General features: G+C 51.3%; 1 protein-coding gene across 5 annotated transcripts in view; it reads left to right on the plus strand.

The window, feature by feature from the left end:
- PKD1 (polycystin 1, transient receptor potential channel interacting) overlaps window positions 1–21,440 on the plus strand; it is an 87,496-nt gene that overhangs the window by 40,842 nt on the left and 25,214 nt on the right. For 4 of the 5 annotated variants that reach the window (XR_011741436.1, XM_071815063.1, XM_071815064.1 and 1 more), the window contains exons 7-21: window positions 395–609; window positions 1,319–1,431; window positions 1,513–1,639; window positions 2,565–2,842; window positions 3,311–4,060; window positions 5,063–5,194; window positions 6,757–6,932; window positions 7,369–7,502; window positions 8,052–11,674; window positions 12,634–12,783; window positions 15,134–15,277; window positions 16,144–16,423; window positions 17,768–17,984; window positions 18,754–18,904; window positions 19,856–20,008. Coding sequence is in view for 4 of the 5 variants with exons in the window: in XM_071815063.1 (XP_071671164.1) it covers window positions 395–609; window positions 1,319–1,431; window positions 1,513–1,639; window positions 2,565–2,842; window positions 3,311–4,060; window positions 5,063–5,194; window positions 6,757–6,932; window positions 7,369–7,502; window positions 8,052–11,674; window positions 12,634–12,783; window positions 15,134–15,277; window positions 16,144–16,423; window positions 17,768–17,984; window positions 18,754–18,904; window positions 19,856–20,008 (6,643 nt within the window). In the remaining variant the exon portion in view is untranslated. The remainder of the gene's footprint in view (window positions 1–394; window positions 610–1,318; window positions 1,432–1,512; window positions 1,640–2,564; window positions 2,843–3,310; window positions 4,061–5,062; window positions 5,195–6,756; window positions 6,933–7,368; window positions 7,503–8,051; window positions 11,675–12,633; window positions 12,784–15,133; window positions 15,278–16,143; window positions 16,424–17,767; window positions 17,985–18,753; window positions 18,905–19,855; window positions 20,009–21,440) is intronic. The other variant, XM_065850260.2, reaches the window with a different exon arrangement.

Genomic DNA, 21,440 nt, shown 5'->3' on the forward strand with positions numbered 1-21,440 from the left:
CATGGGATGACTCATGTTGTGGGGCAGTGATCATCAGAGATTGGACTCAGCAGCACACAGTGACCCCCTGAGCTGCTTCTCCCCCCTCCCCGGTTTATCAAAGAGCAGGTGGTTTTCTGTAGCTTTTGGGCCGAGGTGTGAAGGGCTGGTGGGCAGCAGGGCGGTGTGCTGCGAAGGAGCTGTTGATGAAGAGACAAGTTCTGGCGGTAGAATGGATGCTGGAATCCTTTAGTAACTAGAAGGCTCCATTAAGTGCAGCCTGTGGCACCCGGATGAAGCTGTCGTTGTTAAGATTATTATTTTTATAGAGAACTATAGATGGCGTCTGTCCCAGATCTTTATAATATTAATGATTTCCTGAAATCCCCTGCTCCCCCCCTTTTTTTTTTTGAAGGAGCCTCGATGTCTGGATTGGATTCAATGATTTTGCAAGCACTGGAGCGCAGCAAAGAGGTGAAGGATTTAATCTGGAGAGCTGTCAGAACTGGCTGCCAGGAGAGCCACATCCCTCCAACGCTGACCACTGTGTGCGAATGGGTCCGACCGGCCAGTGCAACACGGACCTGTGCATGGCCAAGCACAGCTATGTCTGCGAGTACAAGCCCAAAGGTGAGTTCTGCTCCAAGCCCAGCATTGCAGGCAGGTGGGTGTCCTGGTGACATCCACAGTATTGGGGTCTTGTGACTTACAAGACTAGAGGGCCTTGGAGATCATTAGGTGGGCTAATGTGTTGTCTGCTGTGCAAGCTGGTGTTGATGCAACCTCCCAAATCTCCCAAAGTGGTGTAGGGAGTAAGAAAGAGTAGGAGAAAGGAAATGAAATATGGGAGAAGATTTAGGTAAGAAGGAAGAGCCAGCCCAAGGCAGAGAGCTCACTGGCCTTCATTATGCTCAGTCCCCAGAACCTGGCCTGGCTGTGACAGACCCAGAGGTGTTTGCTGCTAGTGGGAACTGGCTGGTACTGACTACATTTCTTGTGAAGTCCATGGGGACAGGGAGGATGAGGAGTGCACCTTGTGTTCAAAAACTCAGAGCAAACCATTGGGTGTTGGAAGGGAGAAGTATTTGCAGAGTTCCTAGAAGTCAAAGTTGCTGAGAATTGCAAATGCAAACGTCACTTGTGCGAGATGAGAAAGAAATCACAACACGTGTAAGAAGAAGGAAATTACAGGATCACAGCAGCTGCTTCTCCAGTAAAGCTGGAGATCCAGATTCCTAAGTGGTCCCAGCCCTGTGACAGCTCTGCTGCACCGTGGGGGAGTAACTTCAGGCCTTGCTGAGTCTCACGGGCTTTGTTCACATATTTCCTTTACAAACAGGAGTTCTTTTAAATGCTGAAAACTTCTTTGTGGGAGACCCGGTGTTCGACACGCAGGAGGCTGTGAGAAATGTGACCGAAGATGTGGTGTCAGCCCCGTGGGAAGCTGTGGAGGTGAGAAGGGTTTGCTGGTCCCGCTGCCAACGAGGGAGCCTGGGGAGATGCAGGTGGGTGAGAACCGTGTTTGTTCTGCAGGTGATGGTGTTCCCTGAGCTGGCGTTCAGGCACGAGGGATATTTGACTGCGCTGGAGTTTGCAACACAGGAGCTGCGGCAGCCCGTTCAAGTGAGGTTCCAGGTGCACAGGCCAATCGATGGGGAAGGTGAGGCAGCTCCTCTTGACCACTCGTGGTATTGTCAGAGCTGACACCATCAGGGCTGTGTCAAACCAAGTGCGTGTGGCCTTCTTGTGGCCCCTCTGTCCTCAGAGCAGAAGCTTTGAAGCCTTAAAGGCTCAGAGATTTGGTTCTGTTTTTTGCGGAGACTCGAGTGCAAAATCTGCAGGCCCGGTTGGACAGCCCAAGGTTGCCTTGGAGAAGTGCTTGTCCTGGAGAAATTAATAGGGGGAAAAACCTGTCTCAATGCGTGAAGAAAATATGAGTGTAAGGAACATGTGTAGAATTGAATTAATCTTCTGAATTATACTTTATACTTCGGGAAGACATGATGTGTCAAATGGAAATGTCTTCTGGTCCATCTGGCCCCACAGGTTAACAAGGAAGAACGTTTTCCTGAGGCCGTTTCTTCCCGATGGATGAGATAATCTACTAAGCCTTTTATTCCTTGTACAACAGCTCAATAGTCACAGTTTTGGCAACAATTAATTTTGCAGCAGAATGTTTGCTATAGCTATAGGGTTGGCTGGTTACAAAAGGATATTTTTTGACACTGAAAAGCTGATACTTTGACATGGAAACATTAACTTAAGAAAAGTTGCTTAATGTGTTTTCAGTATCAAAGCCAGCTCTGCTTTTACTTGGACTCACTTTCGCTTGAACATAGATCTCTTTCAGATTGCAAATTGCTGTGTCCTCACTGGAAAAGACACTAACTTTGTTTTTTACAGTCTTTGTGCCTTTGTGAAAATTTCCTGTAAAACAGGACACTTGTCTTACGCAGTACCAGGTCATGCTGCAGTTGCAGCTTTTACTAAGCATGGAGAAGAATGGTGGATTTGGCTTGAAAAGGTGCAACAGAAGTGTTACTTGTCAGAATGGTGATCTTTGCTTTCTCTTTCCCTAATTCTAGACTACCAGGAGGGAGGAAACGCTACAGAACCATTCCACCCTGCTCAGGATGACGGGAACTGGACTCTGCCTGAATGTCCTCCTGGTTTCCAGTGGTGTCATTTGACTAATTTGTGCTCGTCACTAAACAACTGCTGCAATGCGACCGAGTGTGCCAACATTTCTCTTGCCAGCAGCCCAACCCCCGTGTCCCCGCAGCACAATGAAAGCCAGCTCAGCTATGAGCTCGTCAAGGAATTTCTCTTTACAATACCAGCTGGCCCTTCTTCACGATATCTGGTCAGTGTTTATTAGCTGCTGTAACCAGTGAGTAGGTGGGGCAGTTTTCTCTTGAGTCCTTTGGGTAAATAAAGAATTGTTCCCAGTTTGCAGATGGAGATGCTGAAGTCCCTTCAGATGAAATGACTTGCCCATTGTCACACATGCCACAACTTTCTGTCTTTCCTGCTCTAAGCCACAGGCTCCCTGCAGTAAAACCTGTTGCAATCGCACAGTTGGTTAAAGGCAGATTTCCTGGGCTATTCCATTGCACTTATGCCATGGTGACAGAGCATAAAGATAACTTCTCTGTTACCACGTTTGATTCTAAGTGGCCAAGGAGAGAGGAGTGGTGAAAGGTCTCCCCATGCTGTCTTTGCATCTGTGACTTTTCTATTGGTTTCCACTGGGCAGTAAATCCAGCCCATGCAAGAACCGGGTGTGAGTGCTCTCAAGACATTAATCCAAAAATGTCTCCTCTCTTTGCAGGTCACATTCAGGAAAGAAAATATATTTGTCAGGGTCGAGGACATCTTCAGTATCCAGCACAATGCAGGCTGGGGCTCGCTCCTCCAGTGCCAGCAAAGCACCACATCCCCGTACAGAACCAACGTCTTCCGCACGAACTCATCCAAGTGGGCTCTTGGCTTGTCTGATGGCTTTTTTGGTGCCGCCTGGATGAACAATGCTGTTTGCTCTCTCCGAGTTCGCTATGCTGAGGAGCAGCTGGTCCCACTGATTGGCCCCCGCAACGCAGGGCTGGAACATCCAGGTCGCTACACAGTCCGAGCCAATGTGGACAATGGGCTTTTCAGCACCAACCTGTCCTGCAGCTTCTGGGTCGCTTCCCGGGTGTCAGGGCTGCGTGTCATTCACCCCGCACCACAGGGCGGCAAGGTCTACCTGCCCTCCAACCACACCACCCTGCTCATCAAGCTCTCCTCGGGGGTGAACGCGACCGCCAGCTGGCTGGGGGACAACCGCACCTTCCCCTTCCAGGGGTCCTGCCCTGCGGCTGTCGCATCACTGACGCCAGAGTGTGCCAGGGAGACCAACGACACCTGGTTTGCTGTGGTCAGCCTGAGTGGCCTGCGGGAGGGGCTGAGCACCCACCTGCTCATTGCGGAGAACACTGTGAGCTCCCAGAATATCACCGTCGTGCTGAAAGTGGAGGAGCCCATCCGTGGGCTGCGGGCCACCCCTGACCCTGAGAGCAGAGTCCTGCTAAACACACGAGTGGTGAGTGATTCCTGCTGCTTTTGTCAAAAGCGTTTTTAGCCTTTACGGGCGAGTTTGGCACACAAGGAGGACTGGGGCTCAGCTCCACACTGGTCAGGTGTAGCATCACTCACTGCTACATGCCAGCTCCTGGATGATGTGGACAGAGCTGCTGCCAACACAGGTGTGTGGCAGAAAGCACTGGTGCTTTCCAGCAGCAAGGCAGCTCAGCTGTACCTTCACCTTAATTCCCTCAGGGGTAAGACACCACCTCCTGCTAGGGGAATATCGGCCTTCCAGTTCCACAGAAAACCAGAGACATTATGAAAGGCCAGTATTTACCTTCTCTTGACTTGTTGAGGTACTTATTCCTTTAGGTGTTTGGATTTGCTCTGCTGAATCTTTACATCACCTGCCTGAAGCTATACAAATGTTTAATCCATCCATCAAAGTCTTGGAGTTAGTCTGGTGTTTACCATCATTTTTTTAACCCAAATCCTCTGTCCCCAGAGCTACCGCTGGGCCCTAGGGTCCTGTTTAATCACTACCCATTGGTATCTGATGGGAGAACCCTGTTCCTGCACTGCTTGTTGGTCTCACCCTTCCCGGCTGCACTGCAGGAGTGAGGGGGGAGCCTGCTTTGTTACCTGCAAATTATTTTTGGCTTTGGGTTGGGTACATCAATGGACGAGGGTCAGAGACACAGCTTACGGGTAGAGCTAAAGCTGAGTTGTTTGCACAACGATATCAGAAAGTTTTTTAGGCAGCAAGAAAGAGGTCACAAAAGAGGAGAGCTGGGGTGTGGGAGCAGGTGGTGTGGGTTCTGCTCCCAGTCCTGCTGATGATTTATGGAGCCAGGGTCTGCATTTCTCTATCAGCAACAAAGCCACAGATGATCTCACACCTCTGTGCCCTGCTCTGGCGCTCTGTCCTACAGGTGCATGATGCCTCCCAGTCCAGCTCTGGGAAGTGCTATGCATGCTCCTCCCTTGCACCAGTATAAAATGTTCTTATGCCTTTCAGAGCTACATCCCTGTGATGGACGCTGGGTCAGATGTGACTTTCCGGTGGACAGTAGATGATAAGCCATCTTTCACTTTTTACAATGTCGTCTTCAACGTTATCTACCAAAGCCCAGCTGTCTACAAGCTTTCGGTAAGCCAAGGCCTTTCCCGTGAAACTGTTTCAATCTTGGGTTTCCATTTCATTCCACAAGTGAGGCAGGAAAAGCAGCAGGGAGAGCAGAAGGCAGAGTTGAGTTGAGGAGGTTTTCACTCTGCTCCTAACAAGCTCCTCTGCCATTTCTCACTGAGCTGCTCTTGCAAATGCAAATAGTAGGTTTCTTCCTATTCCTCCATTACAGCTGCCTTCACTGTCTTCCCCATCTTTGCTTTCTCTCCTTTTCTCCATGGTCTCTTTTCTGGTTTTGGCGTGTCTGTCCTCACCCGTCGCAGCAGGATGAGGCCGAGCCCTGCTTCAGGGTGCCGGCCACTGCTTTGGCAGGCAGCAGATGTGGATTCAGAACCAGACAGAGGCAGGATGCAAATGTCAGGTGTTCACAGGCAGGACAGAGCTGCCACCACAAACTCTTCTGGTCTCTGTCCTCTCTTCCTACTGGTGCAGACTGGAACAGTGGCTTTTGTCATGGCCCCAGAAGAAAGATAGAGTGGAGAGTCTGGGCAGAGGGAGGTATCTGTTGTGGAACAGGAATTTATCTCTGGCCAGAACGTCTCTCTGTGTGATGCTGTGTGTTGCCCTGGCTCCAAGCTGTGTGATCCCTTTGCAGGTAACTGCTGGTCCCTGAAGGGACACCAGCCCTGGCTTGGGGGATGCGCCAGAACTCATTTGCTTGGCACAGCACTGTGCTGAGTAGCTCTAATTTGCTGGGTGAAGCACGGTGCTGACGAGCCTGGATTGCTTTAACTTAAAGTGTTGACAAGGCGACATTAGTCTGGGGTCCACTGGGTTCAGTGTAACATCCACAGAAGCCTTGACACAAGCTGCTTCTGTCTGTTCGTGTGGGAGGTCTCTGTTCAGTTGGGTTTGAAGGATCCCTCTGTCAGCAGCTCAGCTCTGCTGCCACTGAGGGGGTGACAAGATGCTTCGTCATTGGGTGCCATGTGGGTGTCACATGCCTAGGTAATCCTGAGGATCCTGCTCTACTTCTGTCCCATCTCTTGCCCGTCTATTCTCCCTTTCCCTCCTCTGCCCAGCTTTGCTGTCCTTGTCTGTGCCTAGGATGCTGGAGCTGCACTTGGCGTGCTTGGTTTTATGAGTTTCTCCCATTCCCACTCTCTGTGCTTGGAGCCACTTGTCTGTCACTGTCCTGAGGACACTGCATGGCTGTTGCCCCCTTGGTGGCAGCAAGTGCCGGGACTCAGCAGCTGGACACAGTGTGCGGGACACATCAGGGAAGGCAAAAAGATAACTGGCAAGTTCAGAGCCAGAGGAGTCTGAGGATGAGCAGCTCTTCTTGCCTACTTGCTGTAGAACCAGTCCTTGGACTGGCTTTAGTGGTGGTTCAGCAAGAAGTGGCTTTGCCGGGTGGGTGGCTTTCCAGCCTGTGCTGCTTTCCAGTGCCATTGAGGCCCTTGCTGCTGCCCTCCTGACTGCCCTGAGCCCCAGGGTGTCTCTGCAGCACCGCGAAGCTACTTTCAGGAGAGGGCATCAGGGCACGGCCATCCCAACTGCATTCTTTGTCCCACTGTCCTCCCCAGCTCACCGCCTCCAACCACGTCAGTAACTTTACGGTCAATTACAATGTCACGGTGGAGATGATGAATAAGATGAAGAACCTCACGGTGCTCGGTGTCCTGCCGGTCCTGCCTCAGAACAGCACGGTGGAGCTCACAGCAAGAGTTCAGGTTGATTCCGCTGTGGATGCTTTGTTCCTGTGAGTCCTTTGCGAGTTAGGATCTTACTGTGCGTAGCTTACCAGTCTTGCCTGCACTGTTTCTCTTCCCAGGGCCAGCTGATGTCAAATGGCCCATTTCTCAGCTGCTGTCTAGTTAATTTGAAATCTTTGCAGGTGTGGTTCAGTCACACTGGCTGGGACCTCTAGTCCAGGCTGAAATACTTTTCTTTTAAAGGATTGCAGCGTTGCTTTAATACTGGGTTCCTTCTCTTCTTACCAGTGGTGTACTCCTCTCCTAGTGACAATTCTGCAGCATTGGGCACTGCTACTGCTTTGATACTTGGCATTGTGCTTCCTATGGTTTTTCTGGAAACCCCAGCCCTGAGCCTGAAAGACAACCCAAGGCCAGACCAGGGCTCCTCTGGGTTTCCATGGTTCTTTTGTGCAATGTAACACGGTTTGCATGTTTCTGCAGGTGGGATTTTGGAGATGGTGTCCAGGAGACATACCTGTTCAAACCTCCCTACAACAAGTCTTTCTTTGTTCCTGATCCCAGTGTCCATGAGGTTGTGATTGAGCACAATGTTTCACACGTCTATCAAGACCCAGGTATGGTCAGGACGGTTCTTTGTGGAAGAAGGGGTTCAGGCATTCGTGCTGCCAGGGGGGCTACGAGGCACCTTCCAATAAAAAATGGCTTGAAAGCCATTACGTTGCTCCCGAAAAAACAGCCTGAGTGGCAGGAAGTCTCCAGCCATTTCCATCCTCACTAACTCTGTTTCTAGGACAGGTTTGCCCTTGCTGTAAGAAGCAGGTCCAGAGTGCACACTCCCCTTTTCGGGCAGTCTTGCAGAGAGACGAGCGGCCAGCGAGCTCCGTGCTGGTGGGAGGGGACAGGGAGGGATCTGTGAGGGAACAGAAATCAAATCAGTACTCTGTGTCTCTCAGACTGGCTCCTTACCTGATGTCTGGGCCTCACGTGCATGACCAGGTTGTAATTCCCGCTTGTAATTCCTGGCCCGGAAGGTGGAAGTGCAGGGTGTGCATGGTGCAGGAGCACAGTATCTCTCCATCACGGCCCCCATGCTGCTGCAGTTCTGTGGAAGCTGTTGCATGAGTATGGCCTCACAACTGGTCTTCTGCTCTCTTCCAATGCAGGTGAATATGCCTTGGTGGTTGTGGTGTCCAACCAGTTTGAGAACCTCACCCACTTGACCCCGGTTCACGTCCACAGTTACCTGATTGATGTGAAGATGGAAGTAGAGGAGAATGTTTTAGTTGTGAGCCGTCCGGTCACCTTCAGAGCCAATCCATTGCCATCTCCTTACGGTGTCCTGTACACCTGGGACTTTGGGGATGGGTCCTCCCCGTTCACAGGGAGCCACTCTACAGTGACATACAGCTACTCCAGAAGAGGGGTGTACAACATCACCGTGATGGCCAACAACACCATAAGCAGCGTGGAGACAGTTGAGTGCTATCAAGTGTTTGAGGAGATCACTGGGCTCCGTGTTTCCGCAGATGAGGCAGCAGAGCTGGGAGCATCTGTGACCCTGAATGCTTCAGTACATACAGGGGACAGTATCACCTGGATATTTGATATGGGGGACGGGACAGTGCTGAGGAGCCAGGTGCCGGTGGTAGAACACGTGTACATCAAGGACATCAACTGCACAGTGAATGTGACAGCAGTGAATCCTGTGAACTCTGTCTCCCAAACTGTGCCCGTTCGGATATTTGTCCTGGAAGTTCTCAAAATAGAACCTGCTTCTTGCATCCTCGAGCACCCAGATGTGCAGCTCACTGCATATGTGACGGGGAATCCTGATGATTACATCTTTGACTGGACTTTTGGAGATGGCTCATCCAATGTCACGATCAGCGGGGACCCTGTGGTGATGCACAACTTCACCCGCAGCGGGACGTTCCCCCTCTCCCTGACTCTTTCCAGCCGGTTTAACAAGGCTCACTATTTCACCAGTGTCTGTGTGGAGCCAGAGATAGTTAACGTCACCCTTCTCCCTCCCAAGCAGTTTGTGAGGCTCGGGGAAGAGAGCAGCTTCCAGGTGAGTGCTGTGCCGCTCTACCAGTACCGCTACCGCTGGGATTTTGGGAACAACGAGTCCACTAGATCGAGTGGGACTGAAGTGACCTACACCTACAAGAACACAGGGGTCTTCCTGGTCACGGTGACTGTCTCCAACAATGTCTCTTTTAACAATGACACGGCATTTGTGGAAGTTCAGGAACCAGTTGGGGTAGCAAAGATTGAATATAATGGGACAAGTGTGCTGGAGGTGAACCAGATCTATCTCTTCTCCGCCAGCATGAATGGAACCAAAGTGAGTTACAGTTGGGACTTTGGAGATGGCACTACCCAGCCTGGGCAAATCGCTGCCCACTCCTACAACACCACAGGCCATTACACAATTAGCGTGATGGGCTGGAACGATGTGAGCTTTAATGAGACTGTCATCGACGTTGAAGTGAAACGTCGGCTCCATGGGCTGACCATCAATGCCAGCAGGACAGTGGTGCCGTTAAATGGTTCAGTGAGTTTTGTAGCCACGCTCATAGCTGGCACTGCCATCCGCTACTCATGGATCCTCTGTGATCGCTGCACTCCAATCCAAGGCTCCTCCACAATCTCCTACACTTTCCGGTCTGTGGGCACGTTCAACGTCATTGTGACTGCAGAGAACAAGATCAGCTCGTTGCAGGACAGCATCTACGTCTACGTCCTGGAGCAGATTGAAGGCCTGCAGGTGTCCAGCAGTGAGCTGGTGGAGGACACCTATTACCCAACGAACAAAACACTCCATTTGCAGGCAGTGGTGAGGGAGGGAACAAACATCTCTTACAGCTGGGTAGCCCAAAGGGATGGCAGCGCCGTGCAGACCTTCACTGGGAAAACCTTCTCCTTGAGCGTCCTAGAAGCTGGAAACTACACTGTCTATCTGAAAGCCACCAATATGCTGGGATGCGCAACTGCCAACAGGACGGTGGAGTTCATTGAAAGCCTTGGTCTTTTAAAGCCTTCTGCCTTCCCCAACCCCGTTGCTATTAATGCATCTGTTAACATAAGTACCACCATAACCAGTGGCACCAGCATCACGTATATTTGGTACCTAGAGGATGGTTTCTTTCCTGTTACCTCTGAACCCTTTATTATCCACTCCTTCCAAAGCCCTGGAGTGACAGAGGTCATCATTGGAGCAGAAAACAAGCTGGATTCAACCAATGCAACAATTTACATCTGTGTAGAGGAGGTCATAGAGGGGCTGAGTATAGGGACTGCAGAACTGGACTGTAGATACGTCTCATCAGGCTCCACAGTGGTCTTTGAGGGGGAGCTGCAGAAAGGGACCGAAGTGACATGGCTTTGGGAGGTGCCCAATGGCACATTGACTGGCCAGTCTGTGGCGGTCACATTCCCCACAGCAGGGTTTTATACCGTCTATCTGAACGCATCGAACGATGTCAGCTGGGCTCTGGCCAGCAGGAATATCTCAGTGCTGGACAGGATTCAAGGGCTGGAGGTTCTTGCCAGCAAGAAGGTGGTGGAGCCAGGGGACCGGGTCACCTTCGTGATTAGGATGTCGTCAGGTACCTCTGTGAGTTACCTGGTGAGCATAAGTGGGGACTACTCTGTGGTGCTCAATGGCTCCAAATACACGCACGAGTTCACCAAGAGCGGCGATTATTTGGTGACGGTGACTGTACAGAACCAAATCAGCATCGCACATGCCCAGGTGCTCATCTCTGTGCTGGAGGCCATCCGTGATGTCAGGCTCCTCAACTGCTGCGAGGAAGGCATTCCCACGGGCAGGGAGAAAAGCTTCAGTGCCCAGGTGGGGAGCGGCTCTCGTGTGTCCTTCTCCTGGCAATTCTCCCTGTGGAAAGAGCAGGGCCGATCCATGGTCACCATGACAGGGGAGAGCGTTTCTTACACTCCAGAAGCTGCAGGGCTGCTTGAGGTTCTCCTCAATGCCTTCAATGACTTGGGAGGTATCAATATCACCAGAACCATCCAGGTCCAAGACCCAATAGTCCAAGTGTCCCTCACTGCCTCCAATGCCTTTGTCAACAGGACGGCCCTGTTTGCAGCCGCAGTGGTGCCCAGCAGCAGGAGCGTTGAGTTCTTGTGGACCTTTGGTGATGGCTCTTCCACTCAAATGACCAGGGTTGCAGTGGCCAACTATTCTTACCTGAGCCCTGGAGATTACCTGGTGGAGGTGAATGCCACCAACCTCATCAGTTTCTTTGTAGCCCACCTCACTGTCACGGTCAAAGTCCTGGAGTGTGAGGAGCCAGAGGTGGAGTTAGCCTTGCCCCCCCAAGTAGTCATGAAGCGGTCCCAGAGGAACTACCTGGAGGCACAGATTGACCTCCGAGGGTGCATCAAGTACCAGACAGAGCATCTGTGGGAGATCTACCGAGCACCCAGCTGCATGAACCTGGATGAGTCCAGCAGGATCCGTCTGCCGAATGTTGACGTGAACAGGCCCCAGCTGGTTATCCCAAAGCTGGCCTTGGAAGTTGGGAACTATTGCTTCATCTTTATTGTCTCCTTTGGAGATACTCCACTGTCCAAAAGCATCTTTGCGAATGTAACTGTGATACCAAGTAAACTGGTCCCAATCATTGATGGGGGGTCATACCGTGTATGGTCCAACACTCAGGACTTAATCTTGGATGGGGAGAAATCCTACGACCCGAACTTGGATGATGGTGAACAGACTCCGTTGTTATACGATTGGTCTTGTACGTTCTCCTCCAAGGTAAGAGCAGTTTTGCTCAGCCAGGGTGATCATTTGGGACCTCCAGCTGCACATCAGTTCCACTAGGAATGTGTCTGGGTTGAAATGATGTTGATGGAAGCTTTTGTGAGCATCTTTAACAAAGCTGCTCTGAAAGGAGGGTTGCAAAGGTTTCCCAATTGCCAGCTCAGGAGGATGGTCCGGTGCCGTGTCCCTGGGCACAGCAGAGGGGCCAGCACTGGGACCTGAGACGTTCCCATTGCTGCTGCCCTTGGACTTGACCTCCACAGTTTCAGTGGAACTGTTTCCATAACCTGACAGCATTATAGAGCTGCTGGTGGCTGAGGGCTCTGGTCCCTCTCCGCTTTACAGTTAAATGTCTCTAATTCCAGCAGGGGCCAAAGTCAGACTTTGGAGGAGTCAAGTGACCACAAGTCGTGGTCACTGTGGTCACAGACAGGTCACTGTCACACGCTGAAGGGTTCTGACCCTACAGTGGCAGAAGGGCAAGGGAGAACTGCTCTTCAGATTCTTCCAGGAGATCCACCTCAGGAGGATTTTTTGATTGAATGTGGGATTATTTTGCTTGTTACAAGTTTTCTATAAGTTACAAGTTTTCTATATTTACCTCAAAATAGAAAGAAACAGAGTGTGTGTGGATTAGACTTCTGAGTTTAATGTGGGCTTTTTGTGTTGTTTGGCAATGTTTATAAGCTATTTAATGAAGGATTTATTGCTATAAAATAAGAATTTGAAGCTCAGGTGAAATACAGGAGTATTCCAAGTACTGCTTACTAACTTGAAGAATAGGATAATGTGCTTTGTTGTCCACTCACCCTGTTTCTCCCACCTCAGTGGTGGCACATTGCACACTGAGACCTGTAATGGTCACTTTGTGTGGACCTGAATGTTTGGGCTGTGGACTAACCCGATGTGCACCCATACCAAGGAGGGTTTGAAAGTTCTTTTCTCCTTGCAAGCAGAGCTCGGCTGCAGGGTGCTCTCTGAATTTCAGTGCCAAGGAAGGGATTGTCACAATTTCCAAAGCGCTATTAGAAGCAGATGTGGAGTATACATTCGACCTCACCATCAGGAAGGAGGGAATGAGTCCTGAGGCAACAAATCAAACCGTACGTACCCCTGATGACTGTCCTGTCTGTCCTTGGGTGCCTGTTCCTGGACACAGCCGAGCTGCAAGTCCACAGCCCATTCCATGAGGAATTTTGCAGAGGAGAGCGCTGCTGGCTCAGGATGGTACTCAGCCATGGGGACACCCTGGGCTGTGTTCCTGTCCCCATTGTGAGCCACTGGCAGTTTTATGGGGTGGAAGAGCCACCACCTGCCTGCACCGGCCAGCACCCAGGGGAACACAGATTTTAGGACATAACTGGGGCTCCATAACTGATCTTGTCCAGGTCGTTTGCAGGAACAGACATTGGTATTTCTGTGATATATTAATCTTTTGCTGCCTCAGGCAGCACTTTTTGCTTGTCCTGCCAAGTTCTTTTAGTTTCTTCCTTCCTTTCGACCCCGTGTTAGTCCCTGTCTGCGCAGAGGCTGCGTTAGTGCCCCAGCCCTGCACGGCTCTGGCCACCGTTCCTGGGACTGAGGGTCATAGAATCACAGAATCAGGGGATCATTTTGGTTGGAAGAGACCCTAAGATCATCAAATCCAACCATAGCTAAACCACGTCCTTAAGAACCTCATCTCTGAGTCTGCGGCTGCAGATCTGCCAGAGCAGGACAGCAAAGGGCCCACGATCGGTGGCTGTTGCTGCACCGTGCACAGTCCTGGGCTCTTCCCACCTCACAGCACCAGGTTCTCCCATGGTTTTCGCCCAGAGAGAGCTCACTAAGAGCTGATGCTTAGTTTTATTGTCAACAGTTCCTCCCTTCTCTGTTCCTGAATTTTTAAAGGGAGGATTTTTCAAGTGCATGTTGTTTATGTCAAATTAAGCCCAACGCTGAATGCATCTGCAGTCCGACAGCAGTTATGGTTTATGTCAGGAACGTTCATCGTGGTGCATTTGGCAATTAGAGATATAGTTAGTCTGAAAGTGGAAACTCTTACCGCCTGGGTTTTAAACCAAAGCTGGAGGATGAAAAGAAAAAAATTAAATTGATAGTCTTTCAAGGACATTCCGTACTATCTGGTTTCCATGCGTGAGCTCAAAACAATGATTCCAGTGTCGCAGGAAATTTGCAAATACTGTCGGAATGAATGAAGCTTCAGTGCGCTCCGGCTTAGTGCTGGGGAATATTTATCCTCTTTTAAAAGTCTGCCATATTAAACAATGTCTTCATTACTCTCTTTCTTTGAATTCAGAATATTCTTTTTGCCAGGGCGGAGGGCTCTGTCGAAAGCTGGACAACCCCATTTCCGAGGGGATTAAAGGAGTTTAGATCAAGTGCAGGGGTCAGAGCTCGAAAGCCACTGTGGCTGATCCACTGGCGCGCTCTTCTCTCCAAGCACTTTGCGGGGAGGTGTCAGGGAAAGGTGATTTTCCAGGCTGTAGGACCAACTTGCTGCACAGTGGGAGCTGTGTTTTCTGGCTGTTTTTATCATCACTCCTGTCTCTCAGGGACACAGGTAGTGTTAGAAATGGTGGTGGTTCTGCACAGATTGTGCACTAGAGAGCTCAAGGTCCTGAGATTTGTTCTGCAGCTCCAGACTGAGCTCTGTGTATTGGAGCAGGGATGGGGGGACAGACTTGCCACAGGGCAGCACATCCTCAGTAAATGCGGGTTTCTCGGCTCTCCCTGAGCCCTCTGCCACTCCAGACTGCGAACGCTTCCCATTTATCAACCTCCCGAGCTGAGCACAGGGACCTGCAGCCCCGCGCTCCCATGTCCACAGCAGATCTGCCATGTCCCCACCGGGCCGGGTGCTCCGCAGAGGCAGAACCAGAGTTTGGCCACAGAACACAAAGAGCTGCAGCCGCTTCCCAGGGCAGGCGCTCACCAGATGTTTGCTCTGTGCTGTGAAAAAGTCTTTTCCCCTCCAGGTTCAACTTCTCCTCTTTCCCAAGCTCTAACACACGTCCCATATTTGTAGGGCTGACAGGGGTCCCGAGATGGTCAGGTCAGCAAAGTGCTTTGTTTGGCATCATCCCCACCCAACAGCACAGGCAGAACTTGCTGAAAATCCAGCACAGGGCACCAGAGGGACATTTTGGATGTGATTTGTGTTAAAAAGTGTAACATAGTAAATCCAGAATTACCTAGATTGGCCCAGCTTGGCAGCAGGTGGCTCTTGAAAATCAGTAACAGCAGAACTCACCCTGGCCAGTGTAAGAAAAGTGATGTAGCTTAAGTCTGACCTGAAATCCTTTGGAAATCCCTTTCTGCTGTTCCCTTGGCTCAGACTGGGCTGGTGCAGAGCGATTCCTCCTTGCAGACCAGCTGCTGGGATGTCTGCCTACCTGTAAGATGTCTGTATTTTAGTTTCAGATCTCCTGATGGAGCCTCTTGCTTTCCCAGGTATTCATCAAGAGGGGAGGAGTCCCCATCGTGTCCCTGGAGTGTGTTTCCTGCAAGGCTCAGTCTGTCTATGAAGTCAGCAAGAGCTCCTACGTCTACCTGGAGGGGACCTGCCAGAACTGTCACAATGACTCCAAGCTTGGGGTAAAGTTGTCAGCAACACTGGTCTTTGGTGGACTTAAGAGAAAAGGGGAGAGTGAGAGAGAACAGAGTGGAAAGAACTGTGTCAGAAATAAAATCATGGACCTGTTGCCTCAAGCTTTTCCTTGCCCTGGGTTGTGCCTGTCCGTCCTACCAAAGGACAAGTCCTTGCTGGGTCATTTTGAAGCCAAGCCCATGACTGACCAGCTCTTTTCACACAAGAAGTGAAGTGTTTTCTTCTCCCTGCTGACTGGCATTTTGACTGTTATTCTGGTGGCTCAAGCCAAGGTTGTTCAGTCTCTTCTGATCCCCCAAGTCCCTCATGCCCTCCTGTAATTACAGGTTCCAGTACACAGCAACCTGTGGATGAGACAGGGCTCAGGGGTGGAAGTCCCGTTGCAAGAGCTGTTTGCTCCCAGCTTGTCCTTGCATGGCATTTTCTGACTGGCTATCTCACTGTTCCTCTTGTTATCACAGTTGTACATTTGTGCTATTAACAGTAACCATCCAGGACACGTTCAACTTGAAGTATATAAAACACGGTATCCCATGGAGACTCCACCAGTACTTAATTTATTTCCTGTGTTTTGTATTCCGTATTATGAAATATTCTGTCGGAGGGTGATGTAATCCCAGAGACTAAAGTAGATCTCACAGTGGAAATATTCCCACCAGACATTTTGGAAAGGTTCCAGTTCTTGTTGCTGTAGCACACAAGACTAAAGCTGAATTATCAACTGCAAATTTGGCAGACGCTCCCACTAGAAATCTGTTACTTTTTATAAAAGACTCAATCCGAAAACATTTTAAGGACATAACTTCAGGTTTAAACAAAACCTCTCCTGTCTTTCCCTTCTTCATCTCTATAGAGATGGGCAGCGCACAGCTTTAAAAACAAGTCTCTCATCCTGGACAAGAAAACGACGTCCACTGGTGACACGGGAATGAACCTGGTCCTGAGGCAAGGGGCATTGAAGGACGGTGAGGGCTACACGTTTACCCTGCACATCACAGACCTCACGACGGGGGAGGAAGGCTTCGCCTCCATCGACCTGCTCCCCAACCAGCCGCCCATGGGAGGCTCCTGCCGCCTGTCCCCCAAGGGTCCCCTCCGGGCGCTGATGGCCAAGGTGCACTTTGAGTGCACAGGTGAGACGTGCGGACAGGGGTGCCGGGCGCCCTCTGGCCCTCGCTGCTCCCCACGGGCAGAAGTTTCTGTCACTGCAGTGTTCCCAGCCACCCCCCTCCCTGCAGAGGTTTTCTGTCCACCCAGCTCCTGCGCCAGGACACCGTTGGCCAAGGGCTGAGGTCAGACGTGGATCTTTCCATTTCTGATCCCCAAAGCTTGGACCACGAGCAGCTTTGTGCACTCAAATTGTGGAGCTCTGAAACACATGGCAGCAGGCAGGCACTTTTAAAAATCCTGGTCTATGCAGTTAAATGATGAGATCCTGGCTAGGACAGTACTTGCAGAATAAAATAGTATTTCAGTGCGGGAAAAAGAAGATGGGTGCCCAAAACTGAGTCACATATGTGGGAAGAGTCAAAACACAAAGTGCTGGGGCCTCCTCTGATATGTGGGCTGGATGTTCCCATCAACAGTTACCTTCTCGACCAGCTGCAGAGACAGCAACAGCCAGTCCAACTTTGGAAAAGTGGCCTGGCTGACATCCTGTAGCCTTGGGCCAAGGAATAAGTGCCTCTGAAAACCAGATTTCCCCAAATGATTAGTGCTAGAGATGAATGCTGTCTGTGCCCAAATGCTGGGAAGCCACGCTGTAGAGGAGATGATGAATTCTGCTGGTTCTGGGCGGGCTGGTCACCAAAACCCAGCTTAAGCTGGAGGAGAAGCAGGAGTGGTGAGAATTTTAGCTCTTAGTGATTGTTTTGAAGCTGAAGTGAGACATGCAGGATGCAGAGCCACTGCTCCATGTCCAGTGCAGAGCCAGCACCTTTGCTGGTGCTCACTGAGAAACACGCAGTGAATTTCCCAGCAACCCAGATCCCACAGGACCCCCAATAATTCCTGGGAGCTCCAAGGAAACCGTTGTGTAGTTTTTATCTTAGGCTGAGTCATTCCTGACATGCAGAACAGCCCAAGGGCTGTGCTAAGCCTGTGTCTAATGTCAGGCTTTGCAGGGCTTATACAAAAGCTGTGGCCTTGGGTCAGGGCTGTTCCCAGCCCCAGACATTATTCCCATTTTTATTTTGCTCGTAAACTCTTCACAAATCCCTTTAAATGTTACAGAACCCGAACACCTGGGCAGAAACCCCGTAACATCTGAAAAATTCAAAAGGGTCAGAGCTTTACATTGCAGACATCCCTCCAGCCCAGTGGAGTCCTCAAGCTGTCCCTCAGCAGTGGGGACAACCTGTCCCTCTGTCTGAGTGGGTGGGACACACCGGGGGACAGGCCGGGCTTCAGGATGGTGGCTGCAGCCCCTCCAAGCCCTTTTGCCCCTCTCAGACTCCCCATTCGGGTTTGTTTTGCAGGCTGGCAAGACACGGAGGACGCAGAGGGGCCGCTGGTTTACATCCTGCTGGCATCGCGCCACAGGGCCGGGCACTTCCACGAGTTCTGCATGTACAAGGGCAGCCGGGCCGAGCATGGAGCCTTCCTGCCCCCGGGCTTCCACGAGAGCGGCTTCATGGTGTCCGTGTCTGTCCTCGTGCAGGACCAGCTGGGAGCCACTGTGGTGGCCATTAACCGGTAAGACCCACCACTTGCAGGCTGGGCCTACACGACGGCATCAGTGTCCAGCCTAAGCTCCTGAATCGCTGTCTTAGGGCTTGAGCACACGTTCCCTGTGCTGAAGGGCTGGGCACGTTCTGAGCGAAGCATTTGTCTCCTGGAAGAGGCTGTTGGCAGGAAGGTGAGGGGAGGCTCAGCAAAATGTGAAACAAGAAAGCCCTTGAGGTGCTGGAGCGAGTTGAGAGAAGGGAGCGGAGCTGGGGAAGGGACTGGAGCACAGGTGTGATGGGAGCTCCATGCAGGTGACAAGTGCCCCTGGGTCATTGTGCAGGATTCTGAGCTGCTCTCAGCTACCTGCCCGAGCTCTCAGGCTGCTGCTTCTCCAGGCTGATCTGCAACTCCCCGCACTGTCCATGTGGTCCTGGCCTCCTGGGCTGGAGTGCAGGATCCTGCGGTGCTGCGGAGGAGGATCTGGGTCCCAGCTGCTCCTCAGGCCCTGGGGACCAATGCCAAAAGCAGTGCAGCTCCTCCCAGCCCTGGTGTTAAGTACTCTTTCTGTCAAACTAAACCCGAATTTTCTTCTGTGTGCTCAGTGCACCCGTGTGCATCCTCCATCTGCACCTTCACAGAGCTGGAATCGTTAGGAACCAGGTTTCAGCGCTGTCTTTGTCGTTTAACCACCTGCTTCCCCTTTCATCTTCCTTCTCAGCCAAAGGGCAGATTCTGCCCCCTTCACCCAGCCCCCTTTCATCCTCTGTGCTTAACCCAAACCTCTTTCCTTTGGCAGCTCTATGGAGATCGGCTTACCCGAGGGCTTCCCCAGCCTCTCCCACTGGCTCTACAACCAAACTGACACCGTGCTCCAGGGCTTAGTGAAACAAGGGGACCCTCAGCAGGTCATTGAGTACTCTCTGGCCCTCATCACCATCTTAAATGAGGTAAAGCAGCACTGTCTGCCCGAGAGGGGCCTCCAGAAGACCTTGCAATCATGTTCTTTGGCCAGGTTTTGTACAGTGATGTAGGGAAATGACTAATGCTACAGTTTTTCATGTAAAGCAGTGTACGTGCATGCTGGGAGCTGGGCTGGAGCTATTTTCATGCATCAAAATAAGTAACAAGCTCCAGGCACACAAAGACCAGGGAAAGCGGGGGAGCTGCAGAATGAAATGGGTCTAGAGAAGGCAGTGGCCTGGGTGTCTTCCCTGCAGCTGCTTTTTTTCCCTCATATTCAGGTAGCTTTCCTCTTTACTGCCAACCTAAAGTCTAAATGCTGAATTTAGAAACAGAAATCTTAGCCCAAATTCCCCACCTCCTTCAGGCTTTCCCTGAGCCAACCACCGGGGCTGGAAAGTCCCTGCAGCTGCTGTGGGTGCTCAGGAGACCTCCCGGCTCTGGAGCGAGTGCTGCTTGATCTTCTGCCTGCAGAAAAGGGTCCTAATCCACAGTGCAGGAGCATCGTCCTCCTGGCAGCATTCACTTCTACACCTACCTAAAGCAGAGGCCAGTCCCTTCATGTGCATCTCTATAGGCAGGGCAGGAATTTCAGTCTATGCATCTTTATAGGCAGGGCAGGAATTTCGATCTATGCTCCTGCTTCCTTGCCTGATAAAAGAGCTTCCCGAGGCCAGAGTGATGCCCCTGAGCACAGGCGCTGTGCTGAGCTGGATGAGGCTGCACATTGCTGTGCTACTGAGCTTTCAAGTGCGGGGCTGTTCAGATACTTGCTTGGGGAGTACAAGTGAAATTGAGGAAGTTCTACTGAAAAACCATCTCATTAGGTCACCCTGTGGGGAGATACAGAGTGCAGGGGAGAGGTGACTTCAGCACAGCTCATCATCCTCTAAAGCCACCGATACATTTCCTCACTCTGCCTGATTTTATCCTCCCAGTATGAGCGGTCCATGCTTCTGGAACCTGAGACTGGGAATGAGTTTGAACTCCGGACCTGGACTCGAAACAATATCACAGAAACCCTGAACTCACTGAATGTGAACACAGTTGACGACATCCAGCAGATCTCGGCAGCCTTGGCGCAGTGCACGGTATGTTCTCCATTGCTCCTCCAGCTCCTCAGTTCTCGTTCTGCCTCCCTGTCTGTCTCCCCCATACACGTACCACATGGAGGGGACAGGTATCACTTGTTGATATCATTCAGGCTGGACGTGAGGAAGAAATGGTTGCCCCTGAGGGTGGCGAGAGCCTGGCCCAGGTTGGCCAGAGAGGTGGTGGATGCCCCATCCCTGGAGACATCCCAGGCCAGGCTGGACGGGGCTCTGAGCAAACTGAGCTGGTGAAGATGTCCCTGCTCATAGCAGGGGTGGCACTGGGGGAGCTGGGAAGGTCCCTCCAACCCAAACCATTCTGTGATTCAGTGATTCTGTGATCATTAGGGTTTCTGGAGTGATGTCCCAAGTGATGTCAGCTCTGCCTCTTGCTTTGCCACCCATCTGGCAGGTGTGGAGATGATGATAAAATGGATAAGATGTGCTGAAAGACAGCACCTAAGGACTCTGTGCTGTTTCTCTGGCAGCAGCCCTGCTGTGGCAGCTTGCTGGCAAGGATATTACTCCACCTGCAGATGGAAACTGCAGGAGAGGCCTTGACAGACTGGAGAAGCACTGGAATAAATTGCTGGGGGACTCACAGAATCTCCAGGGACAGGCTGGGCTCCCATCAGGAGTAACACAAGTAGAGCTGGACCTGCCTTAAGCCAGGGGACAGTGCCAAGGCCTGGCATTCCTTCCAGCCCCATTTCTACCATACAAGATCAGAAAAACAGCTCCACTGCTAAATAGAAGTGCTTTTTCCCCAGCCAGCTCCCAGTTTCAGCTCCCCAGTGCTGGGGCTGCTGCCTGGTGGATTTAGGAGTGGCTTTGTGTGTTTTGTCAGATGGGCAAAGGGAAGAGAGCCCAGCTATATGATGTACTGGGGCTTTGGTGCTCAGCCAGACAGCTCTGGCACGCTCTTCCTCCCACATCTTTGCTTCTGGGACTGGAGTCCAGTACCCCAGCCTTGGCATCACCTTCCCAGCCAGGTCCGCAGTCCCGCTTGGTGGGAAGGGGACAGACTTAATGCATCCCACCCACAGAGTCCCTACTCTGCACCTTCCTCTGCTTCAGAGGCTGTAAACCTCCAAAATCACTTCTTTCTATTCATCTTTGTTCGGGGGTTTGGGGGTTCGGCACATCCCATGCTGGTGCTGGGCTGGGTTGTTTCTGTTTCTCCCACGTGCTCGTGCCTTGTGACTTGATCTCACTGTGGAAGCTCGGGTCTAGAAATAGAATTTTTGTTCCACGGGAAAAGCTGACATTCCAGGATTAATTTGTACTCTGGATTGGAATGGAAAGCTTAGAAAAACAGTAATCTAGAATTTCCCCTGTGGTTGAGACTAGTGCGGAGTTCACACATTTCCTTTCCTGTAGAAGTGTCAGTCAGTGCTGATGCTTTTTTGATTTTACCTACATGGGAGAGGAA

Source organism: Patagioenas fasciata, chromosome 15 (genome assembly GCF_037038585.1).
Source record: "Patagioenas fasciata isolate bPatFas1 chromosome 15, bPatFas1.hap1, whole genome shotgun sequence".
In the NCBI taxonomy this organism is placed as follows: Eukaryota; Metazoa; Chordata; class Aves; order Columbiformes; family Columbidae; genus Patagioenas; species Patagioenas fasciata.